General features: G+C 40.4%; 1 protein-coding gene across 1 annotated transcript in view; it reads right to left on the bottom strand.

The window, feature by feature from the left end:
- STAB2 (stabilin 2) overlaps positions 1–21,353 on the bottom strand; it is a 77,057-nt gene extending 55,704 nt beyond the window's left edge. Inside the window, exons 1-12 of the mRNA XM_041485956.1 lie at positions 21,270–21,353; positions 18,936–19,069; positions 17,896–18,011; positions 13,789–13,874; positions 12,882–12,951; positions 11,040–11,135; positions 10,179–10,304; positions 8,484–8,680; positions 7,617–7,750; positions 3,494–3,627; positions 1,810–1,892; positions 1,022–1,171 (exon numbers count right to left, since the gene is read on the bottom strand). Of these exons, the coding sequence (XP_041341890.1) occupies positions 1,022–1,171; positions 1,810–1,892; positions 3,494–3,627; positions 7,617–7,750; positions 8,484–8,680; positions 10,179–10,304; positions 11,040–11,135; positions 12,882–12,951; positions 13,789–13,874; positions 17,896–18,011; positions 18,936–19,069; positions 21,270–21,353 (1,410 nt within the window). The remainder of the gene's footprint in view (positions 1–1,021; positions 1,172–1,809; positions 1,893–3,493; positions 3,628–7,616; positions 7,751–8,483; positions 8,681–10,178; positions 10,305–11,039; positions 11,136–12,881; positions 12,952–13,788; positions 13,875–17,895; positions 18,012–18,935; positions 19,070–21,269) is intronic.
- Between the last annotated feature and the right edge of the window lie 225 nt (positions 21,354–21,578).

Raw genomic sequence — 21,578 nt, 5'->3', positions numbered from 1 at the left:
AATAAAAACCTTGGTTTTTATTATTAAATGGAATCATTAGGAAATGATTTAAAATATTGTACTGGGATGGTCCTTTCCTATAATCTTGTGGGACTCTAACCCATTTCCTTATATTCGATGTATATTTAAAACAACAAAATGTTGCTGATTCTGCACTGTACTGAAGCCTTCAGGAAACAAACGGGGTTCAAACAGCAATGATATTTTCCTGTTACCAATGGAGTGTGTACTCACTGAACATACAAAATAGATATCTCTGCCCAGATGCCACTGATCTACTGCAAAACATCAGAAGTACTTGATTTCAGCCTCCACATAAGCCCAATCCATCAAGAGACACATAGCGGACCAAGAACAATAATTCCAGATTATAAAATCTAGTGTATCATCCACAGAGAACAAGTTTTTTTAAACCAGACTGCTTGATGATTACTGACGTTGAGTAATCTGGGTTGATGCTGAGCTTTGCTATGTATTTCCCATGGTTAATTGCCCTGGGTTCTGTCTGTGCAGGGATTCCATCTGCTGCCTCCTTCCAAGGCTGCTGACGCTCACTGGGAGGTGGGATCTGCAGCTCAGCCAGTGCCTGCTCCATGTGAGCAGTGTTCACAGGTTTCCAGCATAAACTCTGTGCTTTTTTCTCCCCCTGCCCCCTCTTACTTTACCTGGGCTCTCTGAACGCCCCTGCCCCCCACCCCCAGCTCTGTTGGTCATACCTGCAGATGTAAGATAACACCATTTTAGCAAACATTTTAGACCAGTCTGTGTTAGTCTGCCAAGTCACTCAGTGATGATACATGACTAAAGGTAACTTTTTGTTGCTGGTTTTAGTGGGAACTTTGATGCCAGTTAGGTTTCAAGTTCGGCTTGAACTCCTTGTAGTACATGGCTGTGGCTGTGGATTTTCCTAATCCAACAGTTATCTTCACCCTGATGTCTCCCTGCAGAAAGAGCTTTCCTGCTCCTCGTGGAGGGAGCAGAGAGCACTATCCTTGCTGTGGGAGGCTGAAAGGCCACTTACCTTTTCTCCCTTTGACATCTCTCCTGACTTGCCAGTCAAAGTGTATATTACATTGGCATCATTCAAGCTACTGGTGTTCAGTTGACCTGCAATAATATGGAGTTTAATGAAGTACTGGGCTTTCTGTTTATTTTTCAGGAGATCCTTTACCTAGAAAAGCAGAGGAACAGAGATTTATTTCAATGCAGGCTTTATCTAAAAAAAAAAAAAAAAAAAAAAGATTAATGGTGAATACTCTGAAATTACATCTTTGACCCTGAAGAGAGGTGATGGAGTCTGAAAAAAGTGGAGACCTCTCTTGGTTTTGGTTCAGCTCGCATTGTACCCTTACATCCCTGCATGAGCAGCAGGTGCCTCCAGAATTGTCTGATGTCAGTGGAAGGTGATAGTTACATGTCAGTCTCTTTTTTGTTTTTTTCACTGAAGCCATTATTTTTTTTTCCCCCCTTATGTACAAGGTGACCTGCAGGCCTCGCTGCTGAAAATTCAGATCTTAGTTCAACCCCTGGCTCAATTGAGTGGAAAGACTTTGCGCGTGGCCATGTAAGACAATCCAAAACTTAGCTTGGGGCGTGACAGTGTTCCACCCTAACTCACCAAATTATTTGGTTGTTTTTTTTTTTTTTTTTTAAAGTGGGAAAAGTGCAGCCTGTGGCCCTAGATTTAAATGTGACTGGAAGTGTACTAGAGCAAATTATTTGTATCTGCTGAATCAAAACACAACACAGATGAAATTTCTACAGAAGCCAAATCCTCCAAATGTGAAACCTTTTCTCTTGTTTACTTACATTTGTGCCTTTGAGTCCCTTGTTTGTTGGTACAAACACAGTAAATGGTCCCAGAGTGCTCAGCTGCCATTCATACGTATTTTCTTATGAGAAGAGGGAATAAAAAAAGTTTAAATGCCTATTGAAAACCTCATTTGCCAAAGGGAGTGTGCAAAGCTGTGAAGGGAGAATAAGCAATAATACTATCTGATTATTAAGTATTAAGATTCTAAAGTAGAAGCCATTAAAAGATGGGAGACAGATGGGATGTGAAATCCAGGTGCTGCTGCATATTTGACACAAAATGAGGCAAAACATTCAGGATGCTTCTGGCAGCCTGGATTCTATGGCATGCAGGCCAGAGCAAGGACACAAAACCAGTAGCTTCTTTTGGGATGTGTCCTTTCAGGAAGACAGCCTTCTGATTTAAATCAATTCAGTCTCTATGGGGTGTGAAATATGCAGCTGATAACCTGCTGGTACTGCAAATATCATCAACCACACAATTGGTAATCAAAACTAGATGCACTGAAAGTTAATTAGAATTAATTTACTACCCAGAGGCTATTTCTGTATCCAAGGCAGCAGCATGACAGACCACTGGTTCTGCAGCTGAAGGCATTAAACATTTCTGATATTCAGCTCTTTTTCTAGAGGTATAAAATCAGAACTGAAAAAATATTTACAGGTGTAATGTACAGAGAACATATCTCAAAATTAATATGCTGTCCTACAAAACATCTATAAATTCTTAGCTTTTGAAGGACATCACGTGTGGAGTGAACATATTTGAAGTTAACCTGGTTAGTGGTTAATGTGTCTTTACATTATATATTACATATTATATTACAAATGTGCCATATGATCTATTATATAGATCATATGGCACATTTATGTCCAAAACTTAACCAAAGCACATGAAATCTGGGTTGTTGTTAACTCAGCATGCTGGGCACTTTTCAGACACATGAGGAGAAATGCATAGAGAAACTGCAACTGAACTCTCAGTGCTGAGGCAATGGATATTGATCTTCAGTGCTGAGTATGAAAGTCTCTGCCAGGTTTTGACCTTGGCCAGCTATGGGGGATTCTTATTCCTTCTGTTAGGAATTCATGGTCTTTATTTTAATTTCTGGGCTCCATGGGACTGAGCAAATTGTATTAAAGAGAAGGATTTTTCCCCCACGTTTACAAGTCAGAGATCCAGCTCAATTCTAGCAACGTTTGTTCATACCTCAAATTTTTGGCCATAGAGAAGATGATGAAGGCTGTTAGGTTGTTCGGTTCTGGTAACCAGGTAACTGGGAATGCCAGTGTTTTTGATGGACTAGTGTGTATCATTCTAAGCCAAATCTCGTTTGTCCAAACAGTGGGGGCAGGAAGAAGAAGTGGGGTAACCCCACTTGTTACACTGTGGGGCAAAATCCACTGGTGATGTTAAATGAGAGAGTGGTTGTGGAACAGGTTTAGGACTCCTGCCTGGAAGTCCTTGCGGTCTGCAAGAAATTTTCATGGTTCAAGGAGCAGAGCCTCACGCCACATTCATGGTGTGAGGAGCAGAGCAGCTTCAGATGGTCTGAGGGGTTCTGCAGCGGGCAGCATGTGTGCTGTCCTGCTGTGGGTGGCACTTTCCTCTAGCAGGGGGTGTGGGGGGAAGACAGGGCAGGATCAGCCCCTTGGGCTCTGCTTGTGTTCAGTTACTCACCCATGAGCAGGAGGCTGGATGTCAGCTTGCCCTGCCACTGTCCTCCCACTTCTGCATTCAGCTCTTGGAGGCGCTCCATGATGTTCCCGTAGCACACCAACCCGTTCCCCACGGAGCCCCCCTGGCACGTGCACCTGGGAAGGGATTGGGATTTTAGCTGTGCCTCTCAATAAACTGGCACCTATTGCTCCTCTGAAGGCATTTCCAGGAAGCACTGGTGCACTGTGGTTAATTCTCTGCCTCTGCATGCTGTAAAGTGTGTCAGTGTGTGGGGCAGCCTGATGCTGCTTGTCTCACATGGTGGATTCTTGTTAGCTGGGCCAGGAGACAGCAGTGTCTGTCTTGCAGGACCTTTGAAGAGAGGCTATGTGCAGCCTCTGCTCCCAAAAGTGCTGTGGATGCTGGAACCCAGAAATCTCCTGAACCTACCTTGCTTGTGAGGAGAGAGCAGAGCACAAATGTGCCAGGTGTGACCCTTGCAGCAGGGAGTCTGTTTTGTGAAGAGCTCACTCATGATATGGGATTTGGCAGGATTAATGATAGTTAAGGGAGGTGATAGCATCTCATCAGTCCTTGGGACAGCTGCATTGGTTTTGTAGAAAAAGTTTTTTCCTTTCAACAAAGCAAAGTGGTGGTTTGTTACCCTGCCCTTTAAGTAATGCCACCATTGTGGGCATTAATACTTGCACTTTTAACGTTATCTTTTTCTTTCTTTTTTTTTTTTTTTTTTCCGCTGCAGCATAAAATCTTGTGCTTTTTTAGATGTATGTGTTGCTGCTGCTGTCTCTCTTCTGGAAGTAGCATCTCACATGTAACACCCTGTCTGTCTCCTGGGGACTCCAGCCTGTGGGAGATGCTAGTGAGGTGTGCCTGTCCCAGTACTCTGGCTGTCTAAAGCACTCAGTCACAGTGCCCATGAGATGGACAGACAGACACTGGATTAATAGTACCCTTCCCAATTAAGTCTGCAGCATGTTCAATATTCATATAAGCTCTAACCACAATGGTTCATCTCTCTGGATATTTTTTCCCTAATGGCTTTACTGGAGAAGGAACATTACTTTATGTCAGCAAAAGACGCTCTTTCTATAATTCTTTCTATAATTACTCATTTGCATGTGCTGGTTGTTAAGAACACACCCCTGCCTCTAACACCCCACAGTGGTACCAGCCAGATGCCAGACCCTCTCCTTTTTTCCCATGGATGGTCTCTGCTGCAGCTGTTTCTCTAGTGAGAGCAATATTATGGGAAAGTCCCCACAAGTCCCTGCAATCTGGGGAGCTGCACACAGGCTCAGAGGAGTGTTGAGATTTTGGCCAAGAGTCTCAAGCTTTGATTCTGATCCTGGGTAAAAATGGCAGTCTAAAAGCAACCTAAATTTTTAGGATGCTATTCTGAGGGTGAATCCACTTCTTTCTAAGGGGATCTCTTGAGCAGAGAGAGCATGACTGTGGAGCCTGGATGAAGGGTTTACAGCTGGGAGAGAGGAACAGCTGCTCCTTGGGAGCTGATCCATTTTTTCTGGTGGTGCAAATATTGCTGAATTGCTGTAGGTAGCTCCTTCTACTTCTGAATAGAGAAGAAAACAATTGAGGCTTCAAAGGAGCTGAGAAATAGCAAAGTAGAAAAAATTAACTACCCTTGAAATACGGCACAAATCAGATCCAGGTTTCAAAATAAAGTTCCCCTCTCTTTTTCGTCCAATGTTCAGAAAGAGGCAGGTGTTAAACTTTTTTGGCTATCATTTCTGGGGGCACAGTGAACTGCAGAAATGCCTGCATGGTTTGAAACTTCTCTCCTGAGGACAATATAGCTCATAACTGAGTGGGCATCCAAGTGACATAGTTTGGATTTGTGTGCCAAAGGAAAGCATTGAGCAATTACAGATTTGCACCTATTGCATGGGATTGAAGCCTTCAACCTGTGTGCTTCCTCACTCCTTCTGATGGAGGAATTGACTTTCTGTGGCTGGGCATGGGGAAGACCAGCAGGAAAAGATGGGAATTGTCACTACTTCAGCTTATTCAGGGAAGAAAAAACTCTATCTCCCTGGAAGAGGAAAGTTCAGCTTTCCATCTCTGTTTTACCAAAACCCTCTGTAATAGAGTTTTGGTTTATGAAGCTACTAATTTCTCCATTGAAGACCTAGAGGAAAAATAAGAGTGGCATTAAGAGAAAATAATAGAGTTTAACTGACAGTAGGGCAGCTCTCCTTGGAAACCAGAGAGGTTTATGATCTAATATGCAGTGTAATTCTGCACTGGTTGGAGCTTCATAGCTCCTGGGCAAGGCTGAACATGATTACTGTGCTGAAGCAACACCAGAGAAAGTGTCAGCACTCAGTCAGGAAAAATCTACATGGGAACAGAAGGCAAAGGCAATTGTGATTTTTGAGGAGGTTGCTGTGTTATATTCACCAATCAAATGTTTGGGTTTTTTACATCTTTGCCTGTATGAGAGGTTTATTCCTGTACAAATAATTTGGTTCTGGAGAAAGTAGAATTTTCTGTGTGAGGAAAGCTAACAGGACAAGTGTATCCTTAAAAAAAAACAAACCAAAACAAAAATAGAAAGGAAACAGTGCAGTTTTGTGGCCTCTGTTATAGCTGTTTGTTTTAGAAAACAAACAAAAACTAAAAAAGACTTCCCAAAATACATTTAAAATCTGAGATGCTGCCAAAATATAATGCCACTTATCAGAATCTATTTTTTGAGCCCACATTTACAAATTAATGCTTTTCTTTTTAAAGTTCCTCTTTCATAAAAGGATTTTCCTTATCTCAAGTTTTGTTTCAAGCCCATTCTATTTTTCTGTACTTTTTTAAAATTAAATATCATTAAATGAATGATGTGCAGAGAATTGTTATTGTTCTTTTCCATCCCCAGTAATACATTTTTAATTTTCTAATTCTAAGATTCTCAAAACTTCTCAGCTTTCAAAAATTGTTTTACAATGGTGAAACAGTGACTAATTAGGGGAAAAAAGCTCCTGATTTGGAATTTCATTTCAAAATTTCAGCTGCTGTTGTGCAGTGTGGTAGTACTCAATACTAAGTGTTGTGTGAGTCTGTAGTAAGCAGTTTTGGGTAGCACACTATGCTGTAGAGGAGAGCCAGGGGATATTCTAGATAAATTTCTTTGAAATGCACAATAGCTGATGCAGAAGTGACGCCGGTGTTACCCTGCCAGGGAAAGCTGCATGATGGCACAAGCACTGGCAATGGGAATACTCTCCTGAGTGAATGCTTTCTGCCTATGGATCTAGGTGATAATTTGTTCCTAACTTACAATAAATGGCCTGTATTGTCCTTCATGTTCAAGCTCTCAGCTCCCAAAAACTGTTATTTCGGGCACAGCTCTTTAACCCAATACCTGCCATCACTGGGCTATCGAAACACAAAAGCCAAATTCTGTGGTTTAAGAGAGCTTTGTAGAGTTTAGTGCCATCTGTGCCTTTTCCCTAACATTCATGTAGCATATTTCTGTACAGCAAAAGCCAAGTCTGCCAGAGGTTTTGCAGTTTCTCACTTGCTTGACTCGAGGTTTTAAGGAATCTGCTGCGGTTGGTGTTGCTTTCACAGCTTGAGGGGCAGATTCCCTGGTTGTGTCTGAATTAGTACACTCAGAAGAGGCAGGGCTCCAGTGCTATCCCATAATTAATGCAGATTAATTTTCAGCATGCTGCCTGGCGTGTTTCTGGCCCACACCAAGAGCATTTTCCCTGGCAGTGCCCAGGCACAGTTGAAGGGAGAGCATGTGCCATGGATTGCTGCCAAGAAGCAGTTACTCTGTTTTGGAAGAGACTTTAGCTGTGAGACAGACAATGCTGCTTGCCCTGAGGAAGAGAAAAGAGGTTTTGGTCCCTTTTATTTACTAGTGTAGAAATGACCTCTGAGTGCTTTAAAAGTAAAACTTAATAGGTATTAGCAAATGGCCTGCTGAAATCTATCACTCTGTTAATTGGCTGACCCTAACCCCATTAAATCTTGTGATTTGTCCTTGATAGAGAAGCCGTTAAAGATAACTTCAGGAGGTGTCCATCTACAGGATTTGTTTTAGCAGCCTATTTACTAAGGAAGGAGGGAGAAACTGTGGGAAAATTTCATAAGCAAAAAGACTCACGTAATCTGTCCCGGTGCAACTGTTAAGCATTTGGCTTTTTTGTGGCAGGTGTTGTTTGTTTCACAGCTGTCCATCATGCTGCAGCCTTTCCCAGGTACAAAGTTGGTATAATGCTCCTTGCATTCACAGTGGGACTAAATCAGAAGGATGTGAGAGGGGAGAGAAAATTAGCCATGCACAAATTGTGGATTTCAGCATAATTTCTGAAACTAGGGCTTGAACACAGTGTCTTAGTTAACCACCTGGTGAGCTCAGACACATGTATATTTGTACACACCAGCCTGTGTTTCAGCCATGTGCACCTCACTGAGACATGACCATGAACTGCAAAAGAACCCTGAATGATCAAGTCCCTTTTTGGCTCTTCAGGGTGTCCAAGCAAAACGGGCCTTTTGAAGCCCTGCTTTTTTGATGGTGCGAGTTTGACACACAGAAATTGGAGCCACTTCCCAACACCATGAACAACATCTAGTCTTTGTAAAGTGCTGTTCATTGAATGTTTGCAAAGACTCAGATTTCTTCTTTCCTAAATAAACTAAATTTAGACATGTTTATGCGGTACCAGTACAAGAACCCTGCTGGTTCTACAAGTCCCCTGTGTCAGAGAGACAAAATTTAACTGGGAGAAGATTTATTTCAGTTGCCTCCATTTTGGGGAGGCAAATCAGAGCCAAAATAGTCCCAGAAAAACCAACACTATTGCCATTCCAATTTTCAGAGAGGAACTAAAAGGACTCCCTCCTAGTCAACAGCAGGGCTTATGGTAAAGCTAGGAATAGCATGTGATTTCCTTGGGAGCTGTTTCCATACCCCCACGGCTTCTTTTTGGAGAGAGAGCATTATTTGTTCTTGGGCAGTTACACTGACCTTTCCTGGACTGTCGTAGATGCAGATGCTGGACTGTGCAGGGCAGCTGCCATGTGCTGCCTGACAGGGGTCTATGGGCAGGCAGATTTGACCATCCCCTGTGTAACCTTCTCCACAGGTGCATTTGTGCTGGTTTGGCCCGAGGTAAACGCAGTCGGCATTAGGATCGCAGACCTTTTTGGAGCACGGGTTGATAGCTTGTGAAAAAAGGAGTGAAGTAAATGAATCATTGCCCACAGTTCTAAAATTGAAGAGAAGGATTTACCAGAGCACCTCCATGACAAACAAAGCCTGGGCAGACTAAACTTTTCATAACAGCCAAGTCTGAAGTACTGTGGCCGCGTGGAGATGGAAGGGAGGAATGTGTTTATGCTAACATAGCAACCAACCGTTTGCTTTTGAGCAGAAATGATCTCTTAACTTGGCAAATTGAGTTATAAACAGATTAAAGCACGTAACGCGCTCATTAAAATATCACAACTATTTCCTTGTTCTCTGGTGGATTTTAACTAGAGAAGGTCAGGTGGGAGGTATGAGGTCTGTGCAAGCTTCAAGCACATGTTAGATCAGTTGGAAAATATTTCTCAATACAATAGGCCTTCATTATTTTCTTTCCGGTAGTTAAACAATATAATGTTCAGCTGTATGGAAAACTGTCCAGCAACTACTTTAGTCTTCCACACTCTTCTGCTTTCAGGATGGCACCAGAAGTTCACTAGTTATTTCCATGAATCATTTTTTTTAGGCAATAGCATTGCTTGTTCTTTTTCAAGACCAAGCAGAGCTTGGAGAGCATCTTCTCACACCTTTGTGCCCGCATTAGGTTACGGTTAAGCAAATGTTGTATCTAGAAGATGGCATGCCCTGGAGACACCTAAAAAGTGGTGCTTCTCACTGTTTTCTCCACTTTTCTCCCTTGAATTCCCCTCAGCTGAGACTGATCTGAGCCAACCTCTTCTAAATTGTGCTTTCAGCATCAGATGAAACAATATTCTTTGTTGCAGTTAGTCTAGAAAGAAGGACTGGTACCATAAGACATAAAGTGAGTAGGGAAAAGAAAATCTGGACTCTTATACAGTTAATTTGGGCATGGCAAGTTGAATCTATAAAGACACTTTGAAGTATCTTTATGATGCTGGTACTGGCAGTGTTGAACTTGAATGGCGAGTTGAGTCTATAAAGACACATCTAAGGTAGAGTTTACCTGCAGCTGAGATGCTATCAGCTTTGTTTCATGAAAAACAGGAAAGCTAAAATGGACTTTACTTGCCTGTAGAGTTTGTGTGTGCTGATGGAACTGAGCTATCACATGATGGATGCTGAATAAATATAAGCCGTTGGTTGCTGTTGTTATGGAAGCAAGCTTTGAGGCTGAACTGTACCAAGCAGAGGGATATGACAGCAGTGGATTTGTAAGCACTGATGACCCAGTACCCACCTCATGTGTTTCGAGGGCTTTGACTAGCTTTAGTCTGATTGCATGGACTGTAACTTGTTAGCAATTGGATGGATAGGCTTCTGAAGCACATTTTAGGATTTTGTTTCTTCCTGAAGGAATCTAGTTTGTGCTTTAGGATATGAACCCAAAAGAAAAATTAGATGGTGAGATGTGGCTCAAAAGCACATTCCATATCTGAACTATAACACTGACAGTGGTGTATTTAAGGAACTGGGGCAGACATGGAAATTACTCACGTTCACATCGTGTACTGTCCCCGTGGAAGCCGGGCAGACACATGCATTGCAGCTCTCCTCCATCCTCCCCTGAGGCAGCACACCTGGAGTGTGCAGGGCACCGCAGCGCCTCGCACTCGGCTATGGCTGGGGGACAGAGGGGGACAGGTTAAGATGTGCCTGCACACTCTCAGGCTTTGAGGTGCTGTGGAAAACCAGGGCACTGGGAATATTTCTCTGCTCTAGGATGTCCTGACCCCCAGTGGAGCACTGACTTTGACCCTCATTCATGGAGAAATTTTCCTAGACTTCAAGAGAGACTAGAATCCACAAAAGTGTGAAAGAGATTAGAGAGAGTAGTGTAGGTGTATCACTTGGTGAGAAATTTAGGGTTTGAGATTTTTAGTATGTTGTGGTTGGAAGCAAGATGAAGGGCACAGGGTGTTGTCCTGGGTTTTTTCTTCATGCTTCTTCTTCCTTCTTCTTCATGGGTTTGGGTGGCATTTTGTACTTGGGCAGAAAATCTGCATTGAGGGCTCTTTGGGATCAGTTATTGGGTTAAATGGGAAAATAATCTAGGTGTCAGTTCTTAATTGAATAGTTTAGTCTTAAAAGACCTTGTAGCAAGAGATGGTTAGCCATTTTGTGCTTTGCTGCCAAACTCACAGTAGTGAGACTGTTTTACTGATAAGAAATAATAAACAGCTGAGTCTGAACGTGAAACTACCATCTCAAGTGCCTTCAGTCCAGACCCAGAGAAACTGATAAGGTTCAGCCTAGGCTTGCTTGCTCTTGCATGACTAACCTGAGACCAATTCATCCTCACCAATTCCACCTGTATCACAGCTGTTGAATACATCTCCTGTGGAAAATGCCACTTACGCTGGTCGCAGCGGAGCCCTTTGTATCCAGACAGGCACGTGCAGCTTCCATCCCCTGCAATGCCACTGTTGCACACTCCATGAACGCAGTCACAAACTACAGGGAGAAATGGATTTGCTTTGCTGAACAAGGATGGTGCTTGGAAAGCCATCATTACTCATAGCAAGGTGTGTCATAGCCAGCAGCTTTGGCCAAACCAAGCTCTGACCTGAGGCCTGAATTTGTAAGTGAGGTGATCAGTGCTTGCAGTTGCATTTGTCAGTAAATAACACATGAAGTTTTGAAGGCTGTTAAGAACCCCAAGTCTGAAAATCTGCAGAACACACACTGTACCACCAAACTGACTTGTTGCTAATGTCAAAAAACTTGCAAAATTTGACAATCTGAAGCCAAAATTGGATATAACATGTAACACAGACCTCTTTAGTAATGGTTAACCTATTGCTTGGTTTTGCTTCAACTCTGTATCTCTCACGAACCTCAAGAAGAGATGAGATTTATGACCTTTTTTTCTCCTCCCTAAATTTATTTAGTTAAAAGCATAATTAATCACTGTAGAGGTCTCAGACTTCTCTCTTCCTATAGTCTCTCATTTCTGTTTATATTCTGGTTATAAACCCAGTGACAATATGCACACAAGATGATGCATTCACAGTCCAGGCAACTAAGAGACCCTTTAAAAATAATTTTTGAAGCCTTAAGTATTCTGAAAAATGTTTATAGTTATAACTGTTTGAATTATGGCAATGACGCTTTTGAAAAAGGACATTTAGAGTTACACTTGGAAAAGTCCAAAAGAGGTGCAGAATTGTATTGGTGACTTCATGTTTAAGCTGCAGTGATGTAGCATATCCCCTTCCCCCTAAAAACACAGCTTGTGTTCATGCAAATCACCTGCACTAATTAATTAACTAATGTTAATAGTAATAATATAAAAACCAGGAATGTCTAAGATATTACTGAAAAGCAGCCACAAATGAACATTGTTTATATTTTGCTTACTTTAGAATACCTGGAGGAGCTCAAATATCTGACAGCTGAAGTGTAAAATATTGCTTAAATTTATATGTAATTTAATCATCTAGTAACTTCTTGGAAAATAATTACATTTATGATATTAAATGCATTCAAGTACCCTATTTTCCTGAAAATGCTGGTTCATTACATTTCTGTGTATCAACACTGGCATCCAGTGGACAGCTGGTAGAAAAAGGGCCTTTGAGCCAGCAGTGGTGTAGGATTAGTGTAGAAAGGCTGACACAGATTATTTAAATTGAGACCATTTGAAACTCCTCAAAAGTAACATTATATAGATCTTGAAGGAAGAAAAAGAGTTTTACTTTGAGATAAGCAACTATTACCACTTAAGAATAAGACTATTTAAAATTTTTTTCAGGCAGTTTTCTGGTTTTTCAGTGTGATTTTCAGCAAGGGTCAGGAAGGTAAAATAGTAGAGACCATTGAGAAGCAGGAAAAGTGGAAAATGTTATATGCATTTATACACTTGTGATACATAAACGTTTTAGACAGCATACATGGCTTTAATTGCTCCTTTAGACTTCTGATAGATGTATGGCTAATCAGTGAATTCATCAACTACCCTAACCCCAAAACTAAAGTAAACACATCCTTTATCACACTTTTGACAGAACTGTAGATCTCTCTGGCACAAAATAGAGCAAAGAGCTCTCTTTCCTTTCCCCACTGTGTTCTCTGAGGCACACAGCAGCTCCTACTGGGAACCCTTTGGGCCCTCTACCCATTTCACTGTTATTCACTGAGTCTGAATACAGCTTTCACTCCCTTCTTTTCCCTAATCAAATAAAGCAAGTTCAAATTTACCTGATGTGCAGTCAGGACCGAATAAATTGTCTTCAGCACATTTTTCACAGGCTGTCCCACCAAATCCTTTCTGTGAATTACACAATGGTAATCAAAACTTAAGTTTTTCATTTATCTCTATACAGACAAATATATGCTTAGCAGGCTGAAAACAGCAGCTTTTGCTGCCAAAAGAAAATAACATGGCAGTTTCAATCAACAGCTACCACAATCTAGAAAACATTGTCTTTTGAACAATCTTGCCCTCACATATTTTTAAAAAATAATTTGTAGATCTTCAAATCAGATATTCTAAATATCAAGGTAACAACAAAGTACAATAATCAAGCCTAATGTCCAAATCAGGCTTACAGTTGTTGGGTTGTATTTTCTGGCTGCTTCTACCTCTGTCTCTTTTTCATACATCCCCAGAAGAGTATTTTTGATGTAAAGTGAGGATGAACCAGTAGAGGGGGATGTAAAAAAGATTAATTTGATTTTTTTATTAAAAATGTATTTGCCTGAGGTTAAGCACTACACCTTGCACTCTCAGCAAAGGAGTAATGGATGGGGAGTATAGCCCCATGAATAAGTTCTTTCTATTTAGGGAAAAAAAGTCACAAGTTTAAAATTTAAAAAACAGGAACAGAGCCCAATTTAAAAAACAGAGGAACTCAAAACACCTGTCTCAGGAAGGCAAGGTGAAAGAATTTCTTAATAATTCCACCTGAACCTGCTTAAGTCTGGAGAAATAATAGTGTGAAGATTAATGCAGTCCAAGTAAAAAATGAACTCCAAGCTGATCATCACTGCTGTTTCTGGAATATTTTCCAGAATTATCTATTTATAGAGTAGAACACACATTACTCCTTAGGCCAGCTTACATGCTATTGTTGCATTTGTTTTCCATTTAAAAGAGAGGACATACCTGACAAGTGCACGTTCCATTCCCAGCTATGCCCTGTGAGCAGCGTCCTCTTCCGCTGCATGGCGATGCAGCTCCTCCTGGACAGGCTGGAAATGACAATGTTTGAGCCATCAGGCACCTTGCTCTGACCCTTGTGCTCCCCTTGCACACAGGTGGCCACCTTGGCAGCTGCAGGGTTTTGGGCCAAACAGGGACTCTGGGGGACAGCTGCTGTTTTGCAGCTGCCTGAATCTCTTTGCTAGAATTTTAGCATCAGCACACACCACCACCCTCTCTTTTCTGGGAACTTAGATTAGTGACTGTGGTCAAAGGATTGAACAAAAAATATTTCTCTTATTCTAAAGTACCATATGGTTTTGTTCCTGTTGATCCACCTCTGTCTGCCACATCCTAAGCTGCTGGCTTTTCTGTCATAGGTGGAGCTTGCCTGAACACTCCTATGTGTTGATGTAACTCTGATGAATTGATAATTCGCTCTCAGTTAGGTTTTTATTTGATGCTAAGTTAGGGTTTAATAAGCTTTTTTTTTTCCCCACCAAAAATTGCATTTTCTTTACATGGGAAATTTTTCCTTTTCCCTGCTACCTTCATAAGACTGTGATAATTGATTCAAATGATCTTGGAAGTTGAAATATCTAGATATCTCACAAGAAAATCCTGTCCAAGGGGCTGTGGTCACTAATCAAACTCGTGTGCCAAAGGTGTGTTATGCTCTTCAGTGCCTCTGGTGCTAAAACCATGGTTACAGGCAGCACTATAGAAGGTGAGACAGTCTGAACAAAAACCCCAGCCAGCAGGATAAGAAAAAAATGAACATATTTACAATAAAAATAGACTAATTGTTTTGTCTGAAATGTTTCAAGATTCAAATCTTTACCGGAATATTGTCTACAGGAAGTGTATATTACAGTGGTTTTTAGTCAGATCATTCTCTCAGGTTTTCTCTCTTATAGGGATACCCTTATTTTTCACAGTTGTCCTGCCCCTCCTTGGAAATGATGTATTAACTCTCTTCCATAAGCCTTTCCTTCCTGTAATTAGAATTCCCATTAAGTATCATAATTTTGATGCAGGTGGTATCTAAATGTATCAAACTCCTGCTGGCATCACAGGTACTCTGCTGTACCTTTCTAGTGGATTTATTACCTATAAAGAGTTTCAGAGTTTGTTCTGTGTGGGTGGGGATGGGCAGCACTGGATTTATGATCCCCCTGCCTGAGTTAATCCTGATTTAGAGTATTTAGGTAATGTGGAAGTTTTAGTAAGAATTAATTTGATTTGGACAGAGTGATGAGCAAATAAGTAGATGTGCATGTGTGTACACTTAATTCCACTGAAAGCTCTGGCTTTATACCAGTTGTTAATATTTCTTAATTTATTCCTTAATGTAGTCTGAGGTCTACTCCATCTGCCTAAGCTTCTTTTGAAAAAACAATAAATTTAAAGATTAAAATTTAAGTGCTGTTTATTTCTTACATGCTGAAATAATAAGATGTTTAAGAATTTAGGTTACTAAATAACTACAAATGAGGGAAAGTAATAAATACATATCCTTTAATCTTTAAAGTGGCTTTTAGTGAATCTTGTTTTCTGGCTACCGTACGACAGCTAAATCTTAAAGATTCATGGCAAATGTTTAATAGTTGCACAGAATAGAAAAAATATATTTGCATGCCTTTATTGAATGTGCAAGGATAGAGAAAACTCAGAGTTCATGGTATAATTCCTATGAAAAGTTACTTTAAAATTGTTGACAAAGCAGATTTTATTTTTGCCCTTGTCTTTCATTACACTCCTTGTCTTCACTGCATCTTGTCTCTTGTTTTGATACCAGCACCAAGGGACAGCTTTATCAGCAGTGGGGTAAATTACCAGATTGTTGAACAAGTTTGGCCAGGCAGATAAAAGGCTTCCTGCAACCAGCAGGGCCACAGGAGGCAGTGCTGGGACACGGGAGCAGGGCTGGCACAGTCCCCTGCTGCCACCCTGGGAGAGGCCAGACCTCTGCTTTTATTGAGGATGCTCTTTGAAAAGCAGTAAGGAAGATATGCTCTTGCTTATCTCTTAACAGCAGTCAAGAGTGTGAAGGCCAAATCTTTGAATCTAAGCCAAAAGAACCTAAATCTATCAGCATTTTTTCCCTTTCATGGACTTAAATTCAGCACTTTCCTAGTGTTATCAAATAGAGCCTCTTAAAATACTTCTCTTTACCCGACTCCCTGTGAGGCTGAAGCAGTGAGCAGTACTTGAAAAGAGGTATTTGGAACCATATAATTTGATAGCATTAAATTTAGTATCTTTCCTCTTGGCCTTTATTTTTTCTTTGCACATTTCCCCCCCCTCCCCCCCCCTTTATTCTTACATTCCTTTCTACTCAGTTGGCCATGCCATACACCTTTCAGTTGGTACCCAGGTTTTTCTTAGGAGCCATGGAAATATTTGCCCAGAATGGGAACCTGTGCTGGGGTAGGGAGCAGCTCCTGCAGCACCTGAGCTCCACCAGCTGTAGTACCTGTGGCTGGATGATACTGGCAGTGTTGAAAGGCTGTGCTCTTTCCCCCTGGATCTTTTCTGATCCTGTGCTTTTCTCTTTTTGACTTTATGACTTTTTGCAGAGGGGATGGCGTGCAGTTGGATAGCTTGGTGTGCTTTGTGGGGAGGGAAGGGGACAAAAGATCTTTCATTCACACTGTGTGTTTCAGCATGTGCTATCATTTAAGGAAGTCAGAGTGCTATTTAAGACCTAATTTTGTCCTTGCCATCAGATGATAAATGTAAAGCAACCCCCTAGTCAGGGATTTTTTCCCAGCCTCAGGAAGGACCGTCTTTCCTCCAAATATTTCAACTTGTGCTGTATTCTATTGCAGAGGTTGTGATAATGTAGAGATAGCTATTTTTTTCCCTCCAAATGAATGCAGAAACAATGCTGAGACCTTGATTCTTTGCTTTTTGGGGTCAGGAAGTTTGTCCAAAGGAAGAGAGGGCTTCCTTGCCTTGGCAGCCTCCTTCACACAGTGGTGCAGGCAGGGCTCTGTCTCTGGGGCAGGGGGCTCTGCCCCTCTCCAGAAATACTGCTGCCCCTCGTGTGGCTGCCCAGAGCACACTGCTAAAGGCAGGATGAGCTCTTGGGCTGCACTTGGAGGTGGGGAGGTGAAACCACCCCACAAGTGACTCTCTTCAGAAGACATGACCACACACTGTGCACTCAGCTCTTTGCCTGGCTTTTCTCTCAAAGCTGCAGTGAGCTGCAGTTTGACTGCTTTCCTCTATTAGATAAGTCATTAGTGTGACTTACCCATTTATCTACTGTTTGCCTTTAGTAGATAAATGACTGGTGTTTAAATAATAGCTGGAGCCAAAATTACAATTTTTTAAAAATCTGTTTTGTGGACAAAGGACTTCACAGACATTGAAACAGACCTTGAGGCCATTAACTGAAGGAGGACACACTCTGGCTGGGCAGGGAAACTTCCTCTGTGGGTCTGGATGCCCATCTTGGTAGCCTGAGATTTGATGCATTTGTGGAGATGCTGAAAAGCTTTTCCTGAGAAAAGGGGCAGCAGGAGGGGAGGCACTCCTGATTCCCTTGCTTCAGTAATGGCCTTCAGCATTCACAGGCAGTTAAAGTAATAGTTTCAAGTGTAATTAAAAGAAAAGATCCTCCCTGCACCACAAAATCAAGAATTAAAGGGATTTGGAAATATTTCAGATGCAGATGAAGGTGGTTTTGACCTAAAATGAAACATTCAATTTGTGGTTCAATTAAGAAAAATCTTAATTTTTAAAATCCATTTTGGTGGTCCTCCTGAATGAAATAATTTTGCAGGCATTAACTGATTTGTTTTGAAAATCTCAAAATCAAGGAGGTTTTCTGAGGCTCTTTACATTTTTCTATTAATTTTTCTTTACAAATGAAAATTTGAATATCTGTTTTTCATTCAAATCCCCTAAATTTTAGCTGAAAGCTGCTATTTATTTCTACTTTTATAACAAGCTCTGAGGAACAAACTTCTCAGAGCAATAGTTCCTGAAAAGAAGAAAAGCTGCTGCTTTATTTCTGTTCAAATTCTGTATGAAAATAAAACCCCAAAGCCCAAAACAACTCACCCATGCAGTCTGGGCCCCAGTGTCCCTGGCAGCATTCAGGTTGTTCAAATTCCTTCACACAACGGTGCCGACAGCCCGGAAAAGAAAGTGTGAGTGTTTTAATTTCCAGGTAATACCTGTGGAAAACAAGTTAGAGCTGCTTTAAAGTACTTAAAAGCCTCCTGTGGGGGAAAATGAAATTCTCAAGTTCTTCTCCTTTCAGTGGCAGACAAGAAACTTTAAGCTTGGTTGCATTGATCTACCTTTTTTTCTTCTTCCTTAAAACATGCATTGAATTTCAAGGTCTAAAAAGATCCTTGGAGCTGGTTTTTTTGAACAGTGTATTTATCTTCCCACCCAGGCCTCAATACAGCACATTTCTCTAATTTTTGATTTGAAATAGTATTTAAAAAAATGTTTAATATCAAGGTTCTTTAAATTCTTAGCAAGCTCAAAATAGTTACATTTTTTTAAAAGTACTTATATTTTCTCTAAAATACTGCTTTTCCCCCCCATTTGGAATGGCAAGATGTCAAATTGGTTTTGAGATCTCTTCCTGCCCTTCACCCCCACAACTCCCTGATCTATAAGTGTGAAAAATACTTTATTTATATGATATAAAGATTACCACCTAAATACAGTATATAAATTTATAATACATTTTTGTATCATTCATATCAAGTATGCGGAATAAATATAAAAGACACTATGATTCTATTCAAGAGAAAATCTGTTAGACCATCAATAGCAATATTTATTTTCCTCTTACATCACTTGCTGTTCAACTTCAAGCATCAAATACCCTGAATGCAGCTTGAGTTCTAGAGTTGGTGAAACCAATGGTAAATGTTCATAAGAAAATTGCACAGACTAGAGAATTTTTGATGTGTATTAATATTTTATAATTAATATTAGAAACAATAGTACTATCTATATTAGAAAACTAACGTTAAATACAATAACAATATTATTAATATTAAAAATTATAAAAATAATATTCATTAATATTACTTAATATTAGAAAACAATATTAATGAGAAAAGCTCTGACAGAGGAGATACCTGCAGTCTGGTGTCCCAGTCCCGTTGGTAATTTTGGTGTAACCAGCAGGGCACTGGGTGTCAAGGTTTAAAGAGCAAGGTATACATTTGGTTTTCATTCTAATGAGCAGCTTTTGATCACATTGCTTCTTCACCTGCAGTAGGAGAAGAATAATTAACAAGAAGGAAAGACACTACCCCAAGTGACATTGCTGAAAAATGAGAAGTTTAACTCAGCTTTGTGCTCACTCACAGCTCTTTTCTGTTCAGCAGGAGCTCCTTATTTTGGAGCTAAACTAGGAAATATATCACATATTAGTGCTGTACAGGAGCTTTGTCTACACAAAATATATCCAGCCACTGCTGGATAAACCCTTCTAAGCATAATATTTTTCCTAACAGCGGTTTATCAACAAATGCTAAGTTTGTCAGACTTAAAAGCCAAGTTACAGAGACAGCATCAGCCTACAGAGTGTTAGTTCCAAACCTGCTGACAAGTGCCTTCCCCACTCAAACGCAAAATTAAACAAGGTGTGGAGGAGGCAAAATTAAATCAGCACCACCATACTCATCTAAAGGGCTATGGCTGGTGTTTTCAGACTGGTGTCAAAGAATGACATCTTGCTTTGCATTCAGATCTGGTGGAGATTTTGGGCCTGACCCCACCACAGCACTCAGAGAAGAGCAGTCCCATTTTGGTTGGTTAATTGGTTTTTAACCTGTTTTTATGTGTCTATTTTAAAGCAGTAAGTCTTTGCTGAACTGCATCTAATGTTGACTTTATCTTCTTTCTTACTGGTGTTTGTAGAAGCAAGTTCCTCATTCACAAATGGTGAGACATGACCTAATTCAGAGTATGGTTTTTAAAAACCAGCAACATAACCCTGTGCAGCCCAGAGGGTCCTGGACCTTCTGGGCACTCATGGGATGCTGCAGCCCCTGCAGAACCTCACAGCTGGTCTGGGTGGGTACCCTGGACTTCGGGCAGGATTTCTACATGTCCCATGGTGGTCCTGGATGAAGCCTCACTCAGCAGTTTCTCAGATTTACAGTTGGACATTTCAGCAGCAAAGTGTGTGAGGATGGATCACAGACACTGATAAGGAGATTGAGCTTCATAACCTCTGAGCCATTCTATGTGATTGCCACCACCCACAAACAAGCACATTTCAACATCTATTTCATTGCCAAATTTCAATTTTCATAAGTGCACTGTTTAAATCTGGTCTGGGTAACATTGAAATATTTGGATAGTGAAATTCTTTTGTTGTGTAAATGCTTTTCAGGTGTCTTTGCAGTAAAAATGTGACCTTTTCCCAGATATGAGCATAATGTGAATACAGCTTGAAAAGAAATTTGGTTTTCATCAAAAAGTCACTCCACAAAATTTAATTTTTGGAATAATAAAATTCATTGAGTGTTTTGAAAAGGAAAAATTTAAATAAAAATAACTTACGCCCTTTCTCTACTACCAGCTGTAAAACACTATTTGTTTTGGAATGCTAACATTATTTCTACTTTCTCCCAATTTCTCATTTCCCCTTTTTGTTTTTAGAGAAAATGGAAGAAAGTTGACTTTTTAGTGACTCTTCTTTTAGTGACTCTTCTTTTAGTTTTTTTTTTTTAAGAAAACATATGCCCCAGTAGTTTTTATAAATTTCAATGTATGTTTCCATTTAAAAACTGCAACCAACCAACAACAATAGCAATGAAACACCTGAGTGTCATCCTTTTCCCCTTCAAATTCCTCTCTTTTTGTTTCCTCTTCTAAATCTGTTCTGCCTCTCTACAAGTGTGGTGAAAACAGATGCTGTGAAATTCCACAGATTCACAGTATTTGTACATGGCAAATGCAACACTTTCCCAAAGGTCTACAAACCCCTTAATTATGTTTATAACTTTGTGTTATTACTTTACATAGCTCAATTCCTTTGATTTTTTTATCCCTTACTGTCTAAAATAGCTTTTCCTCCTTTTAGTTAGTAGGAACAGATGATTTTCACTATAGAAAAATTTCTGCTTTCATCTTCTGACTTACCAGAAATCCTGAAATCCTAATCAATTTCTTTTGATAAATGCATTATTTACAGTCTTTTATCACATGTGCCAGTTTTAGAGACTTTTTCAGTGTACTCATGCTATATAGTTTGAGCCAAATTCTCCTACGGAACAAACAGATGCATTTCTGTTATTTCAGAGGACTGAGTTACAGGTTATAATTCATTGTCATATGCACTAGTGACTGTTAAAGTGAATTTTTCTGCCATAAGATACAGTATCTGACAGCTGTTCTCTCTATAATACAGAGTAAAACAGACAAAAAAAAAATCCATTATATAAAAAGCTGCTTCTTACCTCATCTTGGAGTCGTGATGTCAAACATAGTTTCATTGCAACCAAAAAAGCAAAAAAGAATAAAAATCGTGGACTTTTTTCCATTGTGAATTGGACTTTTTTCTTTCAGAGCTGTCCAAGCATGAAAATTCAAATTTTGACATGAAATGATTGTTAGGGGTGCTGTTTTTTCTGCATTCTCAGGCAAATACTTTTAACAGGACTCTTGTCTTCCCCAAGGTAAATGAGTGAAGGATAAGGCATGCAGAGCTTGCCTAGGCAGGAGAGATTCCAAAATGCAGAGTATTTGCTGAAAGCTGTCACTGGAAA

This window comes from Pyrgilauda ruficollis, unplaced genomic scaffold (genome assembly GCF_017590135.1).
Source record: "Pyrgilauda ruficollis isolate IOZ18807 unplaced genomic scaffold, ASM1759013v1 scaffold73, whole genome shotgun sequence".
Taxonomy (NCBI): Eukaryota; Metazoa; Chordata; class Aves; order Passeriformes; family Passeridae; genus Pyrgilauda; species Pyrgilauda ruficollis.
The sequence above is the reverse complement of the archived record's forward strand: the minus strand, read 5'-3'. Positions and strand labels throughout refer to the sequence as shown.